Source organism: Larus michahellis, chromosome W (assembly GCF_964199755.1).
Source record: "Larus michahellis chromosome W, bLarMic1.1, whole genome shotgun sequence".
NCBI classification, from domain to species: domain Eukaryota; kingdom Metazoa; phylum Chordata; class Aves; order Charadriiformes; family Laridae; genus Larus; species Larus michahellis.
The window spans coordinates 17,641,957-17,663,988 of record NC_133929.1 but is presented as its reverse complement, the minus strand read 5'-3'; the positions used below and the strand labels follow the sequence as shown (position 1 = coordinate 17,663,988).

Sequence of the window (22,032 nt, the reverse complement as noted above, 5' to 3'; positions counted from 1 at the left end):
AAGGCTGTGCCGCCATACAGAGAGACCTGGACAGGCTGGAGAGTTGGTCGGAGAGAAACCTTATGGAATTCAACAAGGGCAAGTGTAGGGTGCTGCACCTGGGGAGGAATAACCCCATGCACCAGTACAGGTTGGGGGCTGACCTGCTGGAGAGCAGCTCAGCTGAAAGAGACCTGGGAGTCCTGGTGGACAACAGGATGACCATGAGGCAGCAATGTGCCCTTGTGGCCAAGAAGGCCAAGGGCATCCTGGGGTGCATCAAGAAGAGTGTGGCCAGCAGGTCGAGGGAGGTCATCCTCCCCCTCTACTCTGCCCTGGTGAGGCTGCATCTGGAGTACTGCGTCCAGTTCTGGGCTCCCCGGTTCAAGAGGGACAGGGAACTGCTGGAGAGGGTGCAGCAAAGGGCTACCAAGATGATTAGGGGACTGGAACACCTCTCTTATGAAGAAAGGCTGAGGGACTTGGGTCTCTTCAGTCTGGGAAAAAGACGGCTGAGGGGGGACCTTATCAACACTTATAAATACTTAAAGGGTGGGTGTCAGGAGGATGGGGCCAGGCTCTTTTCAGTGGTGCCTGGGGACAGGACAAGAGGTAATGGGCACAAACTTGAACATAGGAAGTTCCACCTAAACATGAGGAGGAACGTCTTTACTTTGAGGGTGGCAGAGTGCTGGACCAGGCTGCCCAGAGAGGTGGTGGAGTCTCCATCTCTGGAGACATTCAAAACCCACCTGGACATGTTCCTGTGCAACCTGCTCTAGGTGACCCTGCTCTGGCAGGGGGGGTTGGACTAGATGATCTCCAGAGGTCCCTTCCAACCCTATGATTCTATGAATTACTTTACCGAAAGAGTGGTCAGGCACTGGAACAGCCTGCCCAGGGAGGTGGTTGAGTCACCATCCCTAGAGGTATTTAAGAAACATGTAGATTTGGCACTTTAGGGCATGCTCTAGTGACAGAGATTGTACGGTTTTTTGTGTGTGTCTATGGTTAGACTACATGATCTCAAAGGTCCTTTCCAACCATGAAGATTCTATGATTCTAAGTCTACTCCCACATTATGTGGGGAAACTGGACACTCAGGATGGAGCTGTCATGCACCACAGAGCCCACAGCCAGCTGCTCATGACCTCCTTGGCATTCATCTGCTCCATCAGAGCATCTGCACCCATACCTTTGTACTGATATAAGTAAAATTGGCACATAGTAGCAGCATAAACCCTTTGCACCTGCTTGGTTTTCTCCAATTTGGGTGGAAACTCTGGGGTAGGTAACACCTCAAATGGAGCACAGGAAGAGCAGCTAGAGGCTAACCCTTGTGAGCAGCCCAGCCACCCCCGCTAGAGCAGAACGTGAACCACACCAGCCCATCGCACACCTACAGAAAGCCGATGAAGATACCCCACACCACCAATTTCTCTTCTCTCCGGTGGGCGCGTACACCTTTAAGAGCGTCCTCCTCGCGCCCTACGTGTGTGATCAGCTGATAGCGACGTTGTGCGGGGTGAAGTAAGACGGAGGTTGTCGGTGTTGGCGAGCGCTTAGGTGTCTGGGTTGGAGGTTGGCTGTGTTGCAGTCGCGCATTCGCTGTTCGTCTTGTGTCATTCCTGTCCCGTCCTCGCGCTGGGCCGCGGGTCAACGGCAGTAGTGGGCGGATCTGACAGTACTGAGCCTTCCGCAGCTCTTGCGGCAGCGGCTGAGTTCCCTGTGCTGCCGAGACTGGTGGGGCGGCAGCAGGAAGCGCCACTCCCCCTCACGGTGGGGCGCTCTGTGGCTTAGTGTCGCTGTCAGCCGGGCGGGCGCCAGCGGCCCCGGAGACTTCCTCGGCAGCGCGGCGCCCGGCGCCACCTGGTACATGGATTACCTGGTAGGTCTCCGGCGGGAGCGAGGCACTCCCCGCCGACGGCCCATCGGACATTTTACTGAGCGTGCCGTTGCTGAGGGGGCGTGTGTGGCAGGGGGCGTGGGCGCAGTGCCGGGGCCATGGGCGCTCGCCGGGGGTGCGGGCAGTGGCCCTGGGTGGGTACTGCGCCCCGAGGGACAGCCGCGCTGCCTTTCCCCGGCCCGCGGGGATGTTAAACGGTGGTCAACTGGCTCAGTTCTGTTAAAGCATGCGGTGGCCCCGCTCATTTGGCTGCTATTAGATGGCTAAAGCCGTGACCCAGGTCGCTGTTTGTTTTCTAAATGCATGAGCATAGGGTACGCTTGAATGAACTAAATTGTCACCTTGGGCGGGATCAGCCTTGCGCCCAGGCAGCCTAGTATTCAGGAGTAATGTTTATTGCTCTTTAATGAATATTGGCTTTATTTGTCTGAGAGATTGTATCGCAAGGCGCGCACTTTAGGCTGTCGTAGCTGGTGTTCAGACTCACCGATGTACGCTCAGTAAGTAAACTCTCTGGCACGGCTAGGTAATAAGCTCATGACTTTATTTTAGTACGGTGTCTTCTTACCTGGTCTCTTCTATAGAACAGCAGGAGAGTGTAATGGGTCCATCCAGGTTTTGTTGCTTTGAGTGCTAGCCTATAAATTGTTACCCCTCCTTCGTTGTGAAGTGCTGTGAAGAGTTAGCTAGGGCAACGGGCCATCCTTGTTCACTATTGATGTCCGGTGGGACCAGTCAAGAAGTATTTGGAGTCAGAAAATTGACTAAGTCTTTGTGTTGTCGTCACATGACATGCGCGTGGGTGTAGGCTTTCAAGAGAGGTTCATCAACCAGTCAACAAAATCTCTGGAGATGCTCTTTAGTGGATTGTTTTGAAGGCTTGTCATATTGAAATGAAAGCTGTGTGCAGTGGCTGACTTTTCCTTCCCTGATGATGAAATTAACTAAACCAGAACTATATTAAATTTTTACTTGAATATTCTTCTTGTGTTCATGTAGCTTAAGTTTATTTTGCTTTGGATTATTTTTATAACTATAAAAAGGTTGGGGTTTTTGGTTCTTTGTACATTTGTTACCTGTTATGAACTATTTTATTTCTGTATATGTGCATACAGAAGCTAAAATTTGGATAGCTTTTGAGTAATTGAACTAAACTTTAAAATTTTAGATGACTAGACCTTGAAGTGACTTCAGAGTTCATTGATTTTTGTCTTGACCTTAAGTTCTGGATAGTTAGGGTTTAGGCAAAGTCTTTATTGACTGGGGAAAGCTGCATATACCAAACTGTGGCGTTCATAAAAACAGTAAGTGATAGTAAAAGGGGAAAAAAAAAAAAAAGAGGTTTGAGCAACTTTTATTTCCTGTACAGCCTACCTTTAAGACATTCCCTTTTCTTTAATTGGGCCCTTTAATTTAATTGGACAGGCTTGATTTGGAGTGGTAATACAGGATAGATCATGACCACTTAATGGTTCTGATCTACTTCAGATCCTGTCTTTCCATTGCTGTTATGTTGTTTGGTACCTGCGGGCCATGGAAAACATTCTTTTATTACAAATGACATTATGGAAGCATCTGTTTAAAGGTTAGAGTTTTCCTTCCCTGAAACTTTGTAAACTAGTAGCTGCTGTCCTTTGAATAAGGAAAGATAGGGAGAGGTCCATGCTAGGAACCCTGGGTTTTTCCTCTGAGGCACATACAGGTGTTTGGTATATCACCCGCAACATGAGCAACGAAGGTCTATGTAGCCTTGCCCTCTTACCATTTGCTAAACATCCCTCCCATCATATGAATTTTGTCTTTTCTCATGTAACTATAAGGATTATTGGGTTGTCTGACTCATCTATCAGATATAACATCCTTGATGTTTTGTACCCTCTGTAGAGCACAAGGGCTTATATCTTAAGATATTATCTCTCCTTCAGTTTGGGAAGCTGATTAGGCACAAGGATGAGGGGTCTGACAGTTGTTTCAAGATAAAGATATAGCTGAACGTGGGAAAGAAGGCAACTAATGTATAGGGTGTATGCAACTGAATTGGTGTTTGGATCAGATGTGAACTTTTGAAGTGAATCGGTCACCTTTACTTACTGTATGTAGGTTTGCATTGCAGAGTGATCACAGATCACATGAACTTGATTTTTTTTTTTTCAGATGAAACCAGATTGGAAGATGCACTCAACTAATGGGTTTTCAGTCCACAGGACCAGATCAGAACTAGTCTGAAGAAAATGCCTGAAGTACATAGTATGAATACTTGGTCTTTAGTACCAGCTCTTGTTAATGCTGCGCTACTTGCTATTGTATATGTAGCCAGGGTCAATTAATCTGAAAGTGAGTGTTGCTTCTTCTGATTACTTTCTGCATCAGGATAGCAATGTAGGAGGAAACCCAAAACAAATTTTTGAGATCCTCACTCAAAGCAGTTATTGTGGCTAGATTCCTGTTGGTATTTCAGCTCTATGAAGCATAGTGTTCAAATCTAAATCAAGTGGAAATGGCAAATGGAATCAGTTCTGGGAGACAGCCTCCCCTGAAGGGGATTTAAGTGAGTTTGGGAGTTCAAGAACCTGATTTGGCTGAAGACCTGGAAGAGAGGTGCTCCGAAAAACAAATCTTCCTCCTTAGTAGAATCTACCTAGCTAGTATTGCAAACAGATTTGCTGAATGAAAGATGTTATCAGTGATATCAAAAGGGCAATAAAAATATCAGTGATTTAACTCACTGGATATCACCTGGCTGAAGAGCAGTAGTGCAGAATTTTGTTGCAGATGATGGTAAAAGTTAAATGCTGTATTATCTCATCCTGCAATAGGAAGCATTATTGAATTCCCCAGGTAAACTTTTGATTCAAAGGTGGCTGTTGCAAACACCGAAACTTGATAGAGCTTCCTTGGGAACACAAAAGAATGCTTTAATGTGATTATAATTTCCAGCACAAGATTCTGTGAAGTCACAGGAGTATTGCAGCTCCAGGCATTTCATTTTCTTCAGATACACGTATGAAGAAACAAGTGAATTAGCATGTTAAAAATCAAACTATCATTTTGCCTTTTCCATGATGAGTCTTGCATTACAGTGGTAGGTGTTATTACATCAAAAAATGTGTCCAAGTTTCTGAAAATGTGCTAGTCTGGTTTTTTGGGTTTGTTTTTTTTTTTTTTTTTTTTTTGCAAATAGCCCTATAGAGTCCTTGTGAATTACTACCAAAGTTCAATATGTGTTGGGCCCCATGTTGCTCTGCAGTGTGCTGCTCCTAAATTCTTCATTCAGAGCTCTAAACTTGAGGCAACATTGTGATGAATTTCACAAAAGGTTAGAAATGCAAGCTTTTAGTAAGTGAGAAAATCTGCATTTAGTAAGGACAGAATATTCCTCCTAATACCCTATGCTGATTACCATTTTTGGCTTGTTGCCATTATCATCAGCTCATGTTTTTTAATACTGCCAGCTTGTGATGTTTATTCTCTTAAAGCCCGAGTTCTGAATTTTTGTGATTATGTGAGGATATCAATTTTCCATTAACAAAAGAAGCATTTTTAGTTTTGAACTTAAAAGCACAAACGTGGGCCCATACAGCTGTAATGCTGTAAGGAAAAAAAAAATGCAGGACTTAAAATTTTGTGATTGTTTGGGTTTTGGCTCATAATATTCTGGAGTATGTTGGGTTTGCTTTTTCTCACTGTGTGTGCAGCAAAAGTTTCTGAAGTGCAAACTGACTATACCCTATTTATGTCCCCAAGGACTCTTATATTTGCAAGTGAATAAGCAGTTAGCTCTCTCATGCTGGAGCTCTTCAGAGTACAGAACTTTTCTTTTGTCTCTCTGGCAGCCTGGTAAGGTGACTGTATTAATTGCCAACATGAGGATGTAAGTAGCTTCCTGCTATCTGAGGAAGAGACACAAAGCAGGAAGTTTAGCTGATGAGTTCTATTATGTTTAGATGCAGTCCTCCCCTGTAGCTGCTTTGCTTATAAGGACAAACAGCAGGAAGAACACGAATCTTTGTACAATGCTTTGTTTTTATGGTGTATGTTTTGGTGGAGCAGTAGAAGAAAAACTTGTTCACAGGGCCACATTAGGTTTTGGCATTGGGGAGCCTGGGGAAGCAGCATCAAAGAGCCAGTAGGAACTGTTGATATGGGGAAAATGAATTTGCAGTTCTATCTTCTTTTTTTTTTTTTTTTTCTTGTTATGACTTGGAGCTTTTGGATGAAATAATGTGAGAAATGCTCCTTATCCAATAACAATGGCTCAGGCAGTGAACAATATGAAGCACATTTTATTTGAACATTCTTGCAAGAACGGGTGACCTAGCAAGTAGGCACACTTTTGGTTCTTGAAACACACCTTTTTATTCCCTAATCCCGGCCGAATTTTTCCCTCCCCTGTTTCCCATTGGTTAGGTACTCCAGGGTTCACAGTCTGTCCGGAACGCCTAAAATTCTTCCTGGATGTTCCACCTCTGTTTACTTCTCTTCATGCTCCACCTAGAGGGCTTATCTGACTTGTTTATTTCTTTCCTTTTTTGGTGAAATTGCTCAATGTCATTAGCCCTGGTTAAATGTTTGACTACCCTTCTAGACACTAATCCAGTAGGAATCAGTTTGTCCTTTTGTCTGTGTGATAAGAGATGTTCTACAAGCCTTTGCTGGAGCCTCTTTGTCTTAGTCATTCCCTTATCATGTCACCTCTGATGGAAAACAGCTTTTCTCTGTTGCAAAAACAATACCTGCCTTTCTTACAACTATGTGCAATGTGCACTCCTTTGCCTGTTCTGTGGTGTTTTTTTTTTTTCCTTTAATTGTTACAAATTTAATGCTTACTCCCTCAAGTGCAGGGTCTGCAAGATGTTAGCAACAATTTATATCAGGGTTGTTTCTGTTCCCCCCACTTTCTTTTGTTCTTTTTGAAATGGTCCTCATTTTAAGCCAATTGCTTATCTAAGCCCTGAGTTGTGAGGCTCTAGCTTCTGTAAGCTACTGACTGCTGAAAGTTCTTGTGGCTCTAGTTGATTTTTTTTTTCTGCCACATTTCCTGACTGTCTTGAGAAAGAAGTTGTTTCTCAAATACTTGTTCTGGTGTTGGCAAACTTAAAACATTTGGCAACTTCTCCATTTTTTTTCTGGAGAAACGCTGTGTGTTGTGGTTTGGGCCAGAGTGGCCGATGACGAGACTAGAGATGCTCTCCCCCACCTCTCTCTCTGAGGAGAGAGAAGTAGATTTATGAGTTTAGAAGAAACTAAACTACTTCAATGAAATATTAATAATAATATATAAAGGAAATAATCATAGAATGGTTTGGGTTGGAAGGGACCTTAAAGATCATCTAGTTCCAACCCCCCTGCCATGGGCAGGGACACCTCCCGCTAGACCAGGTTGCTCAAAGTCCTATCCAACCTGGCCTTGAACACTTTCAGGGATGGGGCCTCCACCACCTCTCTGGGTAACCTGTTCCACTGCCTCACCACACTCACAGTAAATAATTTCTTTCTAGTATCTAATATAAATCTCCCCTCTTTCAGTTTAAAACCATTACCCCTTGTCCTGTTACTATACTCCCTGTCCCTCCCCTTCCTTCCTGTAGGCCCCCTTTAGGTACTGGAAGGCTGCTATAAGGTCTCCCCGGAGCCTTCTCTTCTCCAGGCTGAACAACCCCAACTCTCTCTCGGCCTCTCTTCATAGCACAGGTGCTCCGTCCCTCTGATCATCTTCATGGCTCTCCTCTGGACCCATTCCAACAGGTCCGTGTCCTTCTTATGTTGGGGACTCCAATGAAATAGATACAATACATTAAAACCCTATCAAAGTTCCCAGGATGATTGCATCACTGGCAGGCACTGGGGAAGTCCCGGACTGGACCCTGTGACAGATGGGAACTGGATTCCAGATCTGGAGTCAGGAATGCACAGATCGGGATCAAAGGCAGATGAACAGACAGGGTCCTCCTCTGACGCCAGCTATTGAAGAAAGAGGGCTGACCCTTTGTCGTGGTTTAGCCTCAGATGGCAACAAAGAACCACGTGCCGCTCGCACGTGCCTTCCTAATACAGGAAGGATCGTAAGAAAAGGCAAGACTCTTGGGTTGGGACAAAGGCAGTTTAACAGAACAGCAAAGGGAACAGGCAAACAACAACAACACGGATAGGGGAACATACAAACGCGATTACGGAACCGCCGCTCCGCCGCTCGCCGACTGGCCGGACCCCGGACGCCCCAGCCCGCTTTTAAGCAGCAACTTCCTGCCCCCTCCCCCGGCAGCTCAGGGTGGGCGTGGCTCACATGGCATGGAATACCAGGAAAAGTTAACCCTATCCCCACCGGAACCAGGACACCCTTTGATCCCTCAGCTTTTATACTGAGCATGGGGCAGATGGGATGGAATACCCTGCTGGTCAGTTTTGGGTCACCTGTCCTGTCCACTCCTCCCCGCAGGTGCCACCCTTCTATGCTTTTCCGCTTCCAACGCTACAACAGGGCATATAACAAAGTTAGCAGACCTTAGTTGTTATAGCAATAAGTATAAGCAAGAGCCTCTCTGCATACTGTTCCTTGGCATTTACTATAAACATAGGTCTTATCACCCTGAGAACAAACAGTTTTCTGCAAAATATGTTGTTAATTTCAGAGAGTTCAGTTAGTTAGAAGAGGCTTAGCTGAAAAGTAAAATTAGTGAACAGAAAATTGGTTCTGGTTTACCTCAAACCAGGACATTCCACCCCTTGATCTATACCATTTACATCATGCTCAGATCACTAATACTTTTATCTATCAAATCTATACACACATAGATAGATAGATAGATACTTGCAGGTCACTCATTTATGATTTATCTTTATACACAAAAGTTCACTAAGTCCATTTAGTTCACAACTGCAGGATTTCATCTATCATGGAAGTCTCTCAGGGCAGGAAAGATGGTATAAAATCCATCGTGGTTCATGCCCGTGGGTAGTATGTTCATCTCGAAGAGTTTTGCTGGATGCCACTTGATGAAGCTTGCTCAGGTTTCATCACCACTGTGTTATCCTGAAAAACACTTACTGAACACTGTTAGTATTATTTAACAATTAATATCATACAGCTCAGAATTGAGTATTCTCACCCAGGGTCACATTTCCTTGAGGTATACATTGAACTTCTCCGTTCTCCAGCATCACCCACCAAGTACATCCAAGTCCTTGAGCAAAAACAGTCCCACAAATGGGTTTGCCTTTGCCTGAAGTAGGAACAACCCAAAGAGCTTTCCCTAACATATTCCTTTCATGCACCACAGGGACTTTATCCCCTTCTACTGTATGTAAAAAGTCTGATTGAGCAGGACCAGCTCGATTGATGGATCCCCTGGTGTTAACTATCCAGGCAGCTTGTGCTAAATGCTTGTCCCAATTTTTAAAGGTTCCACCACCCATTGCTTTCAGGGTAGTTTTTAACAGTCCATTGTATCGCTCAATTTTCCCTGAAGCTGGTGCATGACAGGGGATGTGATATACCCACTCAGTGCCATGTTCTTTTGCCCAATTGGTGATAAGACTGTTTTTGAAATGAGTCCCATTGTCTGACCCAATTCTTTCTGGAGTACCATGTCGCCACAAGACTTGCCTTTCAAGGCCCAGGATGGTATTCCAGGCAGTGGCATGGGGCATGGCATAGGTTTCCAACCATCCGGTGCTTCCTTCCACCATTGCAAGCACATAGCGCTTACCCTGGTGGGTTTGAGGGAGTGTGATATAGTCATTTTCCCAGGCCTCCCCATACTTATATTTCAACCATCGTCCCCCATACCACAAAGGTTTTAACCTTTTAGCTTGCTTGATTTCAGCACATGTTTCACAGTCGTGGATAACCTGCGCAATAGCGTCGATGGTTAAATTCACCCCTTGTTCATGGGCCCATTTATATGTTGCATCCCTTCCTCAATGACCTGAAGTGTCATGGGCCCACCGAGCTAAAAATAGCTCATCCTTATGTTCCCAGTCCAAATCTGTCTGGAAAATCTTAGCAGCCTGATCCACTTGCTGATTGTTTCGAAGTTCTTTAGTGGCCTGACTCATGGGTATGTGGGCATTGTCATAAAGGTACAGCATGTATAGTTTCCCTAGGCAGTCAGTAATATCTTGCCATAATTCAGCAGCCTGGATGGATTTACCTTTGCGCTGCCAGTTGCTCTGCTTCCACTGCTTTAACCGTCCCCACAGAGCATTTGCCCCTATCCACGAATCGGTATAGAAATAGAGTACTGGCCACCTTTCTCATGCAGCAATGCCTAGGGTGAGCTGGATGGCTTTTACCTCTGCAAATTGACTTGATTCACCTTGTCCTTCAGTAGCTTCTGCAACCTGTCATGTAGGACTCCACACAGCAGCCTTCCACCTTTGATGTTTTCCTACAATACAACAAGACCCATCAGTGAACAAGGCATACTGTTTCTCATTATCTGAGTTCATTATATGGTGGGGCTTCCTCAGCAGGAGTCACCACCTCCTCAGGTGGCATTCCAAAGTCTTTGCCTTCAGGCCAGTTTGTGATCACTTCTACAATTCCTGAATGATTGGGGTTTCCTATTCGAGCTTGCTGTGTGATTAAGGCAACCCACTTACTCCAGGTAGCATCAGTGGCATGATGAGTAGAAGGAATTTGACCCTTGAACATCCAGCCCAGCACTGTCAATCGGGGCACCAGGAGGAGCTGTGCTTCAGTACCAATTACCTCTGAAGCAGCTCTGACCCCTTCATATGCTGCCAAGATTTCTTTCTCAGTTGGGGTATAGTTGGCCTCAGAGCCTTTATAGCCTCAACTCCAGAATCCTAGGGGTCGACCTCGAGTCTCCCCTGGTGCTTTCTGCCAGAGGCTCCAGGCAGGGCCATTGTCCCCGGCTGCAGTGTAGAGCACATTTTTAATGTCCCATCCTGTTTGGACTGGTCCAAGGGCTACTGCATGCACAATCTCTTGTTTAATTTGCTCAAAGGCTTGTTGTTGCTCAGGACCCCATGTAAAATTATTTTTCTTTCGAGGCACTTCATAGAGAGGTTTCACCCAGATTTCATCAGGGTCTACATTCACTCGCCAGTCACCATAAATCACCTCTCACACAGCTAGTTCCCTCAGGTACTTAATACCTTTTTCCATGCTGGTCCATTTGGTTGGATGGCATTTGATATCATCCTTAAAGGGATACCTGCCCTTTACAGCTGATAGCAGTCACATCCAGAGACTGAGTGTTTGTCTTCCCCCCAGTCTCTTTATCAATACCTCCATCTTTGGCCAGGTTTCCCAACTGCTTAGCTTCTCTACTTGCTAAGTCTATGGTATCAGCCCCATTGTTCCATCATCAGAGCAACCATGAGATAAGCATCTCCCCTTCATGATGACTAAAGTCCTTCCTCATATTTCTCAAATCCTTCATAGAGAAGGATTTAACAATTGTCTCTGCATCTTAGTCTTCCTCTTGCGTTAACGCTGGCCAAGAAGGACCCTCTCCTGGATCTTTATCAGAAGAACTCTCTCCCATGCTACTTGGCTTGAGCTGGTCTTTGTTGTAAGAGGTAGGGGAATGAGCTGACCTCTTTTTCTACTTCCTGGTCACCAGGGCAACTTGTACTGGTTCTGATGGAATTTGAGTAGCAGCAGTACTTGTTATCAAAGCAGCTGGAGTAGTGATAGTGCTCCTTGAGGCTGGAGTAGCTGGTGCTGATACAGGCGTGGGAAGGGCTTGCAATACAGGTGGGGGGTGGCTGGTGCTGGTGAAATTCATGGAGAATTTAAAAGTAGTAAAGATTACCTGTTCTCCTCAAACTTATACTGGTGTTTCTCAAAAAAAATTTTGCAGATTCAGTTGGTCAACTATATGTGTCTGTTTTCAAATAGTCCTTTCTGTTCCCCAGTGCTGTCTAGCGAGAGCTTACATTACTAATGGTTTATTAGCTTATTTTAACTGCTAGTGGCAGCTTGTTTCCTCTCGGTCAGGATAGTGATAAACAGCTGTGATTTCTGAATGTGGGTGTAAAAGTTCACTACCTTGTCCTGAAGTGGCTGAGCTGTTGCCAGTAAAAGGTAGATAATTGTTCCCTGGGTAAGTACTTCTTTAGCTATTGAGATTTATGTGTTAAATCTTGCTTGATATTGTTGTGTCTGACTGACACAACGTATGACTCTGAGCATAAATAACATTAAAATGCTATTTTTGTCTTTCATGAGATACTAAATGAGTAAGTATATAGAAGTTTAACAGGCTGTGGCATAAGTTATGACATCAATATAGTATTTGAAAGCTGTAATTCAGTACAGGAAGTTGGCTCTTGCAGATGATGTTAAATTGAGCATTAAAAACGTGGTTTGATGTACTCTGGATATGTAAATCAATTTAGTTGTTTAAACTTGTACACAAAGAGATTTCTTAGATGCCAGTTCAATGCAGAAAGTTAATCCAGAAATTGGGTATGTTGCAATTAAAAAGAGAACCGATTAGCTGGGTTCTAAAGGAGAAATCTGTACCCCCTCAAAAACTAAATGCTTTGGGTTTTAGGGAATTTTAAATAAATGACTAGTGCAGCATGAACACATGCTGAATGAAATAACAAGTGAAGGCCAGAACCATGGGGTGTTGTGTGTATGTCTGTGTTTAACTCAATACAATATTTCAAGGATGTTAGCTTGACATGCAAACTGAGAAGTGACAAAGCTATGACTGTTCAGGAAAGCAGACTGCTATCACTGGGTAAAGCTTACTAGCCCTTTCTTTTCTTTAGCAAAAAGCAAATATGGATGCCAAAAATATGGTAGTGATGCAGTTAGATAAAGGAACAGCAGTTATTTATCTATAGCATAACAGAGGCTTCTTCCCATCTCTCCTCTAAAAATGCTATCGAAATAATATCTCCAGTTCTCTCTTTAAAAACAAAAAAACCCAACCCTGACAACTTTTAAATCTCCCTGAATATCTGATTTCACAGACCACTACAGAATTTGGGACTCTTCTTGGAAGAATGACAAGAAAGAGGAAAATTAATAATGTGCGTAGAGGTGATCAATCAGATGCTTCTGGATGACCTTTTTCAAAGCCAGGGAGACATTACATTTCAGATATCTTTTTCCTTTTAACAATTTTTTTTTCATAGTATGTAATGGGACATTATGCTACAGGATAGTTCTGGAGTAAAGAATTTAATAGTATTTGAAGGATTAAACATTTATATGGGTTTTTAAATCATATTTGCACTTAACAGCAAACACTTTTAGAGAAGATATTAAATCTCAGGTTTTAACAATATAACCTACAAACACTATTTCATAGTCCTATACATGTATAATTGAACTCTCCTTTGTACGCTTTCTCTTGGCAGCCACCATCAGACCTTACAAACATATGGAAATTAGGTTTTTTTGCTCTTTCTATTAAAACAAAGTCCCTAAACATCTATCCCTAAAAACAATGTGCTTTTGTGAAGTTGCAGTCTATGTATACTTACTCAGCCCTGTTTAGCATTTTCTACTTTCTCCTGAAGGTTCTGCCCTAGAAAAAAAACCCAGGATTTAAAAAAACCCCACACAAACAACCAAAAAAAACCCCCAAACCCAAAAACCTCATCCCCCCTTTGACAGATGCATCTATTAGTAAACTTAGCCCAGTTGAACACATAATTAGCTATCACTTTCTGGTTATGATACAATGCAGAAGATATGGAATAACTTTTACAGCAGTATCTTTATAACTGGTGGAGATGTGTGTGATGTTCTGGTACTGATGACAAAACACTTCCACGTCAATATGGTGACATCTGATTTCTTCTTGTTCAATAATATCTACAGGTACGGTCATGCGTTTTGATCTGCCTGGAATGGATGGAGAGAGGTACGGCTGTCCAGCTTACCTGCTAGAATATGGTTTCTGAGTACTCCCATATCTCTGCTTTAGTACAAGATCACCCAGTTTAGCTTAAAGCACTGTCTTTGATAGCTTAGGTAGCTGTCTCTTTCCAAGGAAGAAGGTGAGATTCTTCATGTATTCCATTACGTAGATTCTGGTGTGTGAGTGGCATTCTCCATCAGAAGACCCATATATCCAACTCTTCCAAGCCATTGGGAACTTATATATGCTGTTTTAGAAACATTAGGAGTTATATACAGGAAATGTTAGAACTGTATGGTGGTAAACCTAAGCTATCATAGATTGGGGAAGTGTATAAGCAAGTTAATCTTGCCTAATTTACTTTCTGTTTCTTCTGTAGTCTTTTAATTACTTATATTGCTTTGGTTTACCTCTTCCTTTCCCCATAGGACCCATAAGTCATTCATTGCACAGGATGGACAGTGGTAATTTAATTAGCTCCCGTTAACAATTGGAGAAAAACAGTTGGGTGTTAGATATTTATAAGCATTGATGGGATCCCCTCTCAGCCTTCTGTTCTCCAGGCTAAACAGACTCAGGTCTCTCAGCCTTTCCTCATAAGAGAGGTGCTCCATTCTCTTGATCATCTTTGTAGTCCTCTGCTAAACTCTCTCCAGCAGTTTCCTGTCCTTCTTGAACTGGGGGGCCCAGAACTGGACACAGTACTCCAGATGCAGCCTCACCAAGGCAGAGTAGAGGGGGAGGATGACCTCCCTCGACCTGCTGGCCACACTCTTCTTGATGCACCCCAGGAGACCATTGGCCTTCTTGGCCACAAGGGCACACTGCAGGCTCATGGTCATCCTGTTGTCCACCAGGACTCCCAGGTCTCTTTCAGCTGAGCTGCTCTCCAGCAGGTCAGCCCCCAACCTGTACTGGTGCATGAGGTTATTCCTCCCCAGGTGCAGCACCCTACACTTGCCCTTGTTGAATTACATAAGGTTCCTCTCTGCCCAACTCTCCAGCCTGTCCAGGTCTCTCTGTATGGCAGCACAGCCTTCTGGTGCGTCAGCCACCCCCCACCCCCCAGCTTTGTGTCATCAGCAAACTTGCTGAGGGTACACTCTAGCTATTCATCCAGGTTGTTGATGAACGTGTACAAGACTGGACCCAGTACTGACCCCTGGGGAACACTGCTAGTTAGAGGCCTCCAACTAGACTCTGCACCACTGATCACAACCCTCTGAGCTCTGCCATTCAGCCAGCTCTCGATCCACCTCACTGTCCACTCATCTAACCCACACTTCCCAAGCTTACCTATGAGGATGTTATGGAAGATTGTGTCAAAAGCCTTGCTTAAGTCAAGGTAGACAACGTCCACTGCTCTCCCCTCATCCACCCAGCCAGTCATTCCATCGTAGTAGGCTATCAGATTGGTGAATCCATGTTGACCAATGTCCCACTCCCTATGACCTTCTCTTCCTCTGCATGCTTAGAGATGACATCCAGGATGAGCTGTTCCATCACCTTTCCAGGGGTGGAGGTGAGGCTGACCGGCCTGTAGTTCCCTGGGTCCTCCTTCTTGCCCTTTTTGAAGACTGGAATGACATTGGCTTTCCTCCAGTCCTCAGGCACCTTTCCTGTTCTCTGTGACCTTTCAAAGATGACGGAGAGTGGCTTCACAATAACATCTGCCAGCTCCCTCAGCACTCATGGGTGCATCCCATCAGGGCCCATGGATTTGTGGGTGTCGAGTTTGCTTAAATGATCTCTAACCAGACCCTCCTCAACTGAGGGAGAGTCTTCCTTTCTCCAGGCTCTCTCTCTTACCTCCAGGATCTGGGATTCCTGAGGGCAGACCTTAGCAGTAAAGTAGGTAGTTGTCTGATCTACTGCTTCTGTGCTGCAGCAGGGAGGAGGCACAGAGTGAAGGAAAGGGAAGGGGTAGGAAGAAGGGAAATGGAGTGTCATGGTTTAACCCCAGCCGGCAACAAAGAACCACGAGGCTGCTCGCTCACACTCCCCACCCCCTGCTGGAATGAGAGGAAAATCAGAAGAAAAAGGCAAAACTCATGGGTTGAGATTAAGGCAGTTTAACAGAACAGCAAAGGAAAGAGGAAAACAACAACAATAATAATGATGATGATAAAGGAATATACAAAACACAAATAATGTGTTTGTAATTAATTAACTGCTCACCAACCAGAACCCAAATCCAGCCTCCTCCCAAGCAGTGATTTCTCCCCCTCCCTTAGCTATATACTAGGCACGGCATCACATGGTATGGAATATAGTTTGGCTTGTTTGGGTAAGATGACCTCCCCCACAGCTCCTTGTGAAAATTAACTCTATCTCCGCCAGAACCCAGACATGGAGGTTTTCCTGTAGCATCATCTTGTGTTTCTGTGTTCATCTTGGCATTTCCTCAGGGGGAATCAAAAAGATTTTAAGGATTTTTTATTAACATTGTAGAGTACATTATAGCAATACTGGAACAGTACAAGTCTTATGTTCACCAAGCTGTTTTACTACATGTACAGATGGAGTTCTTCATTGGTGTATTTTGAATACCTGAAAACTTAGTGTATCTAGCAAAGAAAAGGAAGAAAAATAGATTAAGGGAAGGGAAAATGGATAAGTAAAAATCTAGAGAGCATATGCAAGTAGACTAATTTGTAGGAATGATCGTATTTGTGTGTGTATATATTTGTACAAGTCTCCGTACAAATCTCCTTTTTTCCAGTTGCTTACATATCTGGGGCTATAATTTTTCCATTGGCAAAAGAGAATTTTCTACAGAGGGTGTCTTTTTAGGATCTTTTCATATTGGCCAAATAGCTGTCAGTAAAACAGGAAAAGCAGGGAAGTGTATAGACTTTGTGCAACTATGGAAGATGACAACCTTTCTGCTAGGTTGTCACATGTTGACTTCTTGCAGTTATTTATATGTAGTTTTTAATTTAGTTGAGTAGAACTTCAAATTCATGTGTAGATAGATTATGTCTAAATAAAGAACAGGAAGGTTCTAAGAACAGATCTTATTTCTCATTTCCTCCTATAGTAGTTCTCATTTTCCCAGTAACGTTTGTTTTCACCCAGGCTGTGATGGATGTAGGTTAGATACTGTACCTTAGTGTGGATGAAGTTCAAGATGATGACTCACAAATGGGGCTAATCAGTGCAGTTACTATTCCTCTGCTTCTGGATGTTGGACACTATAATCTTGAGGTCGATAAGCAGATGAGGTGATGATTGTTCCAAACATTGTGAGTCTGTATTCTGTATGACGGTTTCTGGTGTGGGTTGGGAATATAATGTCCAGTAAACATAAACCCCCCCTCTCTTCAGTTATCAGTAATTAAACTGGTTGTATGGTAGTCATTTCTCTTTGTGAGCCTTCCTCAAACTGTTGAGGACTTGTCTGTTATGGAAATGCCGGGTTGGGGTTTTCAAAGTTACTCTTAAGGCTTGGTATTTATGCACTCCATTCCACTTGTTCTTTAGGATATGAGACTCCTGTAACTTATAGCCATTTCAGAAACCAATGAACTGTTTCTTGCATCCCCTTGTCTGACTGCTATAGAGCATGCTTGTCAGCTGACTGCACTCTCTGAACCTTCCCTTCCTCCAAAGGAGATTGGAGGAGTAATGGCTGTTTCATAAGCCACTTCTCATCCAAAGAGAGTACTTTGTACATGCTACTAAAGTTTTAATTGGTTTACTTATATAAGAATCAAGTCCTCCATTACTGAAATTCAATAATCCCTGGTGTGAGGACTACACACAGCAGACCTTTTTAAAAGCAAACATCAGGGTTCTGCTAATGAGTTGAGTGGTCTGAAGAAACTCCCATATGTCCTGCATTGTTATTCAAGAATTGTGATGTACCTCTTGCTGCTGCTTTGGCAATTTCATTTGCTAACACAGGCTCTGTTATCACTCTACATGCCAGCAGCACAGCTGCTTCCTGTTTTCTCTGATATAGGTGAGTGCAGGTCATCTCATTTATACTCCACCTGTGATAAAAGTTCTGTGATCTGTGGAACTGGTTTTTTTTTTTTAATTATTTTTTTGCCATATATTTAAGAGAATGAATTTAGATTTAGATCAAAAAAACCTGTTTGTTTTGTGTTAGCCTTTGTTGTTAGCCTTATCAGTTCTTTGAAAGCCAGGCCTGCATTATTTATTTCCTTGTGAGTGTTTGAGGCATTCCATTGAAGGTTTGGAGGGCCTTCTCCCCCTCGTCAGGGAATTTACAGGTTGTCTCCTACCAAAGTGCGTGTGGAATCGGTGCCAACAGGCTTCGCTTCTGCTGCGTGACTGTCTGTGGGCTGGCGCGGGCGCCATTCCGTAGCGCGCCAAGGGAGGGCGCCTGTGGTCCTCGCGGGGAAGCGGGAGCCCGTCGGCGGGCGGGGCGGCTGGCTGCCGCTTACTCGGTGCCTTCGTGCGCCCTGTTTGAAATGCTGCACCATCCGTAAAAAAGAGTACGAAGAGGAAAACCCCTCTGTTCTTTACTTCATTAATACAGTTCACCGTCTTACTCGGCGTTTTCAAATTTGTCACCGTTTCTTACTTTACCATAAGGCCTCCTTTTATACCTGTAAAAGATGATTATGCGTCCGTAGCTCAGGTACAGCTATACTGCTGCTGGAAAACATTTAGAGTTGTAGTTAGATGAGGATTCATGTTTCAGTGAAGACCTTGGATGCTGCATTGTTATGAAAACGCTACTTACAGACAAACTTCATTTTAAGCCATAGTTTAAGATATGGAGCCCTCGTTTCTACTGGGGATGAACAGAATTTACATCCCTACCAGTGGGGAGGGTGTGATGAAGAAGTTTTAGCATGAGAAGGGCAAAAGGAGACCGGGACAGGTTTGTCAAGGTGAACTTTGAAGCAAGGGGGGGGATGCTGCCTTTTTTGTTTGTTTTCCCTATTTTCCCTAGCATTGTCACGCCTTCAGTACAATACAGGGCAACCTGATAGCCAAGTGAATTGTGAGCATCCAGAGCAATTACTGGGAAACTGTGTGGTGTGAGGTGCTGGAAGAAGCAGGGAATAAAGCTTGGAAGCAAGAGCACCTGCAAATTAAGGTGAACAGGGATGGCCAGAAACTACGTACAGTACAGAGAGCCTGCAAGGCTTGGGAGTAGCTCACAGGCAGCATTAAAAAATTGCAGAAAGTGAGAGCTAGCTCAGAGCAGTTCACTTGTAGCACCTCAGCAGTTCTGTGTAGCACCTCTGCACAGTGGAAGTTTTGGGGGTGTGGGTGCCTCAGCATCTGAGACACACGGTGGTAGTGAGAAATCAACAGTGCATTAGTATTGTGGCAGAGGGATAGAAAGGCAACCTTTCTACCTATGATCCACAACACTTCTAGGCTTTTGTCCTGTGGGAAGCCAAGAGAGAACCACCCTCTTTGGTGCTGCTGCTCTGCAGGGAGGGTGATACCCCACAGCAATCTTCCCCCTTGGCTAAACTGGGGAGAAAAGGGAGGAAGGAGGATGCTAGGGAGAGTCCAGGGTGGTCTGTTTGTTTGCGGTTGCCTTGTAGATCTGTACAGCTGTTAAGATCTGTATGGTTTGCCTTACTTTTGTTGTGTTTGGGTTTTTTAAATTTGACTTTTTTTTTTATAGAAGGAAACCACCTGTGCTTGTAGCACTTGCATAGGAGATAAGAATATAAAAACAGTCATACTTTGTACATGTGATCTAGCTGGGAGCATAGTCTCCAACATTCAGTAAAAACATAAACTCCCATAGCGAACACGTGGAATAATCTGCATGTTTATGAGGATTTTATGCAATTCCTAATGGTTAAAAGTTGGTTTTAAACGTTTTGTTTTCCTTACAGTCTGTCTAGGGCTTTTTCTAGCACTGCAGCTCTCTGAGTGTGCTTGCTGCTATGTAAATGCTTCTTTGATTCTTGTCAAATTACCGGATTCTATAGTATCTTTAATAGTGGGGCTTTGCTGTCTAATTATATTGGGAGGGGACTTTTTATTTGGGTTTTTTTTGTGTGTTTTTGAAGTACCCACCTTTTTAGTTTACTGAATGCTCCTTACTGTTTTCACAACTGCCTAATTTCTGGATCATTGTGCAATTTTCCTTGGAGAAGGAACTTTATCCATCTTTTTGTTTTCTGATTATAGACTATTTACAGAAGAGAAAGAGCAAGGTTGCCACTGACTTTTCAAAGCAGGGCTGTTTTTACATAGCTAATTATTTGAAATAGGTGCGGGATTTTTGAGATGAGAGGTTGGCTATGACACCTTTACTCCCCTGTTTGCCTTTCTGCCATTTCCATCATCTTGACTAAGCTATTAGGCACTCTGGAAAAAGACATTCCAGGAAGATAGATTTGTCTGGTTTGAAAAGAGAACCAATGTAAATCTCTTCTGGTTAGAGTTATGTCCTTGGGGGGACAAATTCTGAATTGTCTTAGCTTAGATCTTGTATTGCAAAGCTCATGAAGATGTAGCGCTGATGAGTGCCAAGGACTACAAAGAAGGATTCCAGATATATTTGAGAACAAACAGAGCCTGGAGGAAACCTCAGAATGCAAGCAAACAAGATAGGTCAGCAATGAAATCCAGCAGTGGCTCCGAATGAGAGAGAGAATGGATTTTATCTGAAAAAAAAATATGCAAATGAAAACCAGGAGTACTTAACTCTTTAGTTAACACTTTATTGTTCAGCAGTGAGCAAGTTTTCAGACTCAAGGGAATGAGAATTACAAAAAACATCTGGGCAGATCTGGGCTAGAGACTGGAGACCTTGTTGATTCACTGAAACACCTACCTAGATCGTGATGTTATGGATAGCTGTCACATGATATTTTAAAAATCTTTCTTAGATAAATGCTCAAACGTGTAAACTGAGGGAGTGACTAAATGAAGCTTCATGGGACAGCTGAGCTGACAGAACCAGATGGCTGCTGAAAGGGGAGCCTTGCTCCAAGGCTTATGATACCCCTTTCCCCTTGCCTTGACATAGAGGATAAAGTGTGTGTATGCGGTGGTTGTACTCTCCAGGACCTGTTTAGTTTTCTGCCGGATTAGCAAACTGGGTAATTTTTCCCCCTGTATTGGGTTTGTGCGGCAAGGTTCTGGTAGCAGAGGGGGCTACAGGGGTGGATTCTGTGAGAAGCTGCTAGAAGCTTCCCCTATGTCTAATAGAGCCAATGCCAGCCAGCTCCAACATGGACCCACTGCTGGCCGAGGCTGAGCCAATCAGCGATGGTGGTAGCACCTCTGTGATAACATATTTAAAAAGGGGAAAAAGTTGCTGCGCAACTGCAGCCAGAGAGAGGAGTGAGAATGTGAAACAAACAACTCTGCAGATACCAAGATCAGTGAAGAAGGAGGGGGAGGAGGTGCTCCAGGCATCAGAGCAGAGATTCCCCTGCAGCCCACGGTGAAGACCATGGTGAGTCAGGCTGTCCCCCTGCAGCCCATGGAGGTTAACGGTGGAGCAGATATCCACATGCAGCCAGTGGAGGACCCTACGCATGAGCACATGGATGTGCGTGAAGGAGGCTGTGACCCTGTGGGAAGCCTGTGCTGGAGCCAGGCTTCTTGCAGTGCCTGTGGCCCCATGGGGAGAGGAGCCCATGGTGGAGCAGGTTTGCTGTCAGGACCTGTGACCCCATGGGGGACCCATGCTGGAGCAGTCTGTTCCTGAAGGACTGCACCCTGTGGAAGGGACCCACGATGGAGCAGTTCCTGAAGAACTGCAGCCCGTGGGAAGGACTCACATTGGAGAAGTTTGTGGAATACTGTCTCCCATGGGTGGGACCCCACACTGGAGCAGGGGAAGAGTGTGAGGAGTCCTCCCCCTGAGGAGGAAGGAGCAGCAGAGACAATGTGTGATGAACTGACTGCAACCCCTGTTCCCTGTGTTGCTGGGGGAGAGGAGGTAGAGAAAATCAGGAGTGAAATTGAGCCCAGGAAAAAGGGAGAGGTGGGGGGAAGGTGTTTTAAGATTTAGTTTTTATTTCTCATTGTTCTACTCTGATATGATTGGTAATAAATGAAATTAATTTCCCCCAAGTCGAGTCTGTTTTGCTTGTGATGGTAATTGCTGGGTTATCTCCCTGTCCTCATCTTGACCCACGAGCTTTTTGTTGTATATTCTCTCCCCTGTCCAGCTGAGGAGGGGGAGTGATAGAGCAGCTTGGTGGGCACTCGCCATTCAGCCAAGGTCAACCCACCACACCCCCCTTATGTTAGTTTTCTGATGGTTTAGTGAACTGAATGGTTTCATATGAGGGATCAGATTAGCACCAATTGCCAGTGGCATGGTGGGCGTGGGAATGT

General features: G+C 44.3%; 1 protein-coding gene across 3 annotated transcripts in view; it reads left to right on the top strand.

Annotated features, from left to right (window-relative positions):
- Positions 1-1,515: 1,515 nt before the first annotated feature.
- LOC141735567 (ADP-ribosylation factor-like protein 15) overlaps positions 1,516-22,032 on the top strand; it is a 261,530-nt gene continuing 241,013 nt past the window's right edge. The window contains exons 1-2 of one of the 3 annotated variants that reach the window (XM_074568568.1): positions 1,516-1,867; positions 4,040-4,125. In XM_074568568.1, the coding sequence (XP_074424669.1) occupies positions 4,117-4,125 (9 nt within the window). In that variant the 5' untranslated portion in view covers positions 1,516-1,867; positions 4,040-4,116. Of the gene's footprint in view, positions 1,868-3,856; positions 4,126-22,032 lie in introns of those variants that run through there. The other 2 variants (XM_074568567.1, XM_074568569.1) reach the window with 2 other exon arrangements.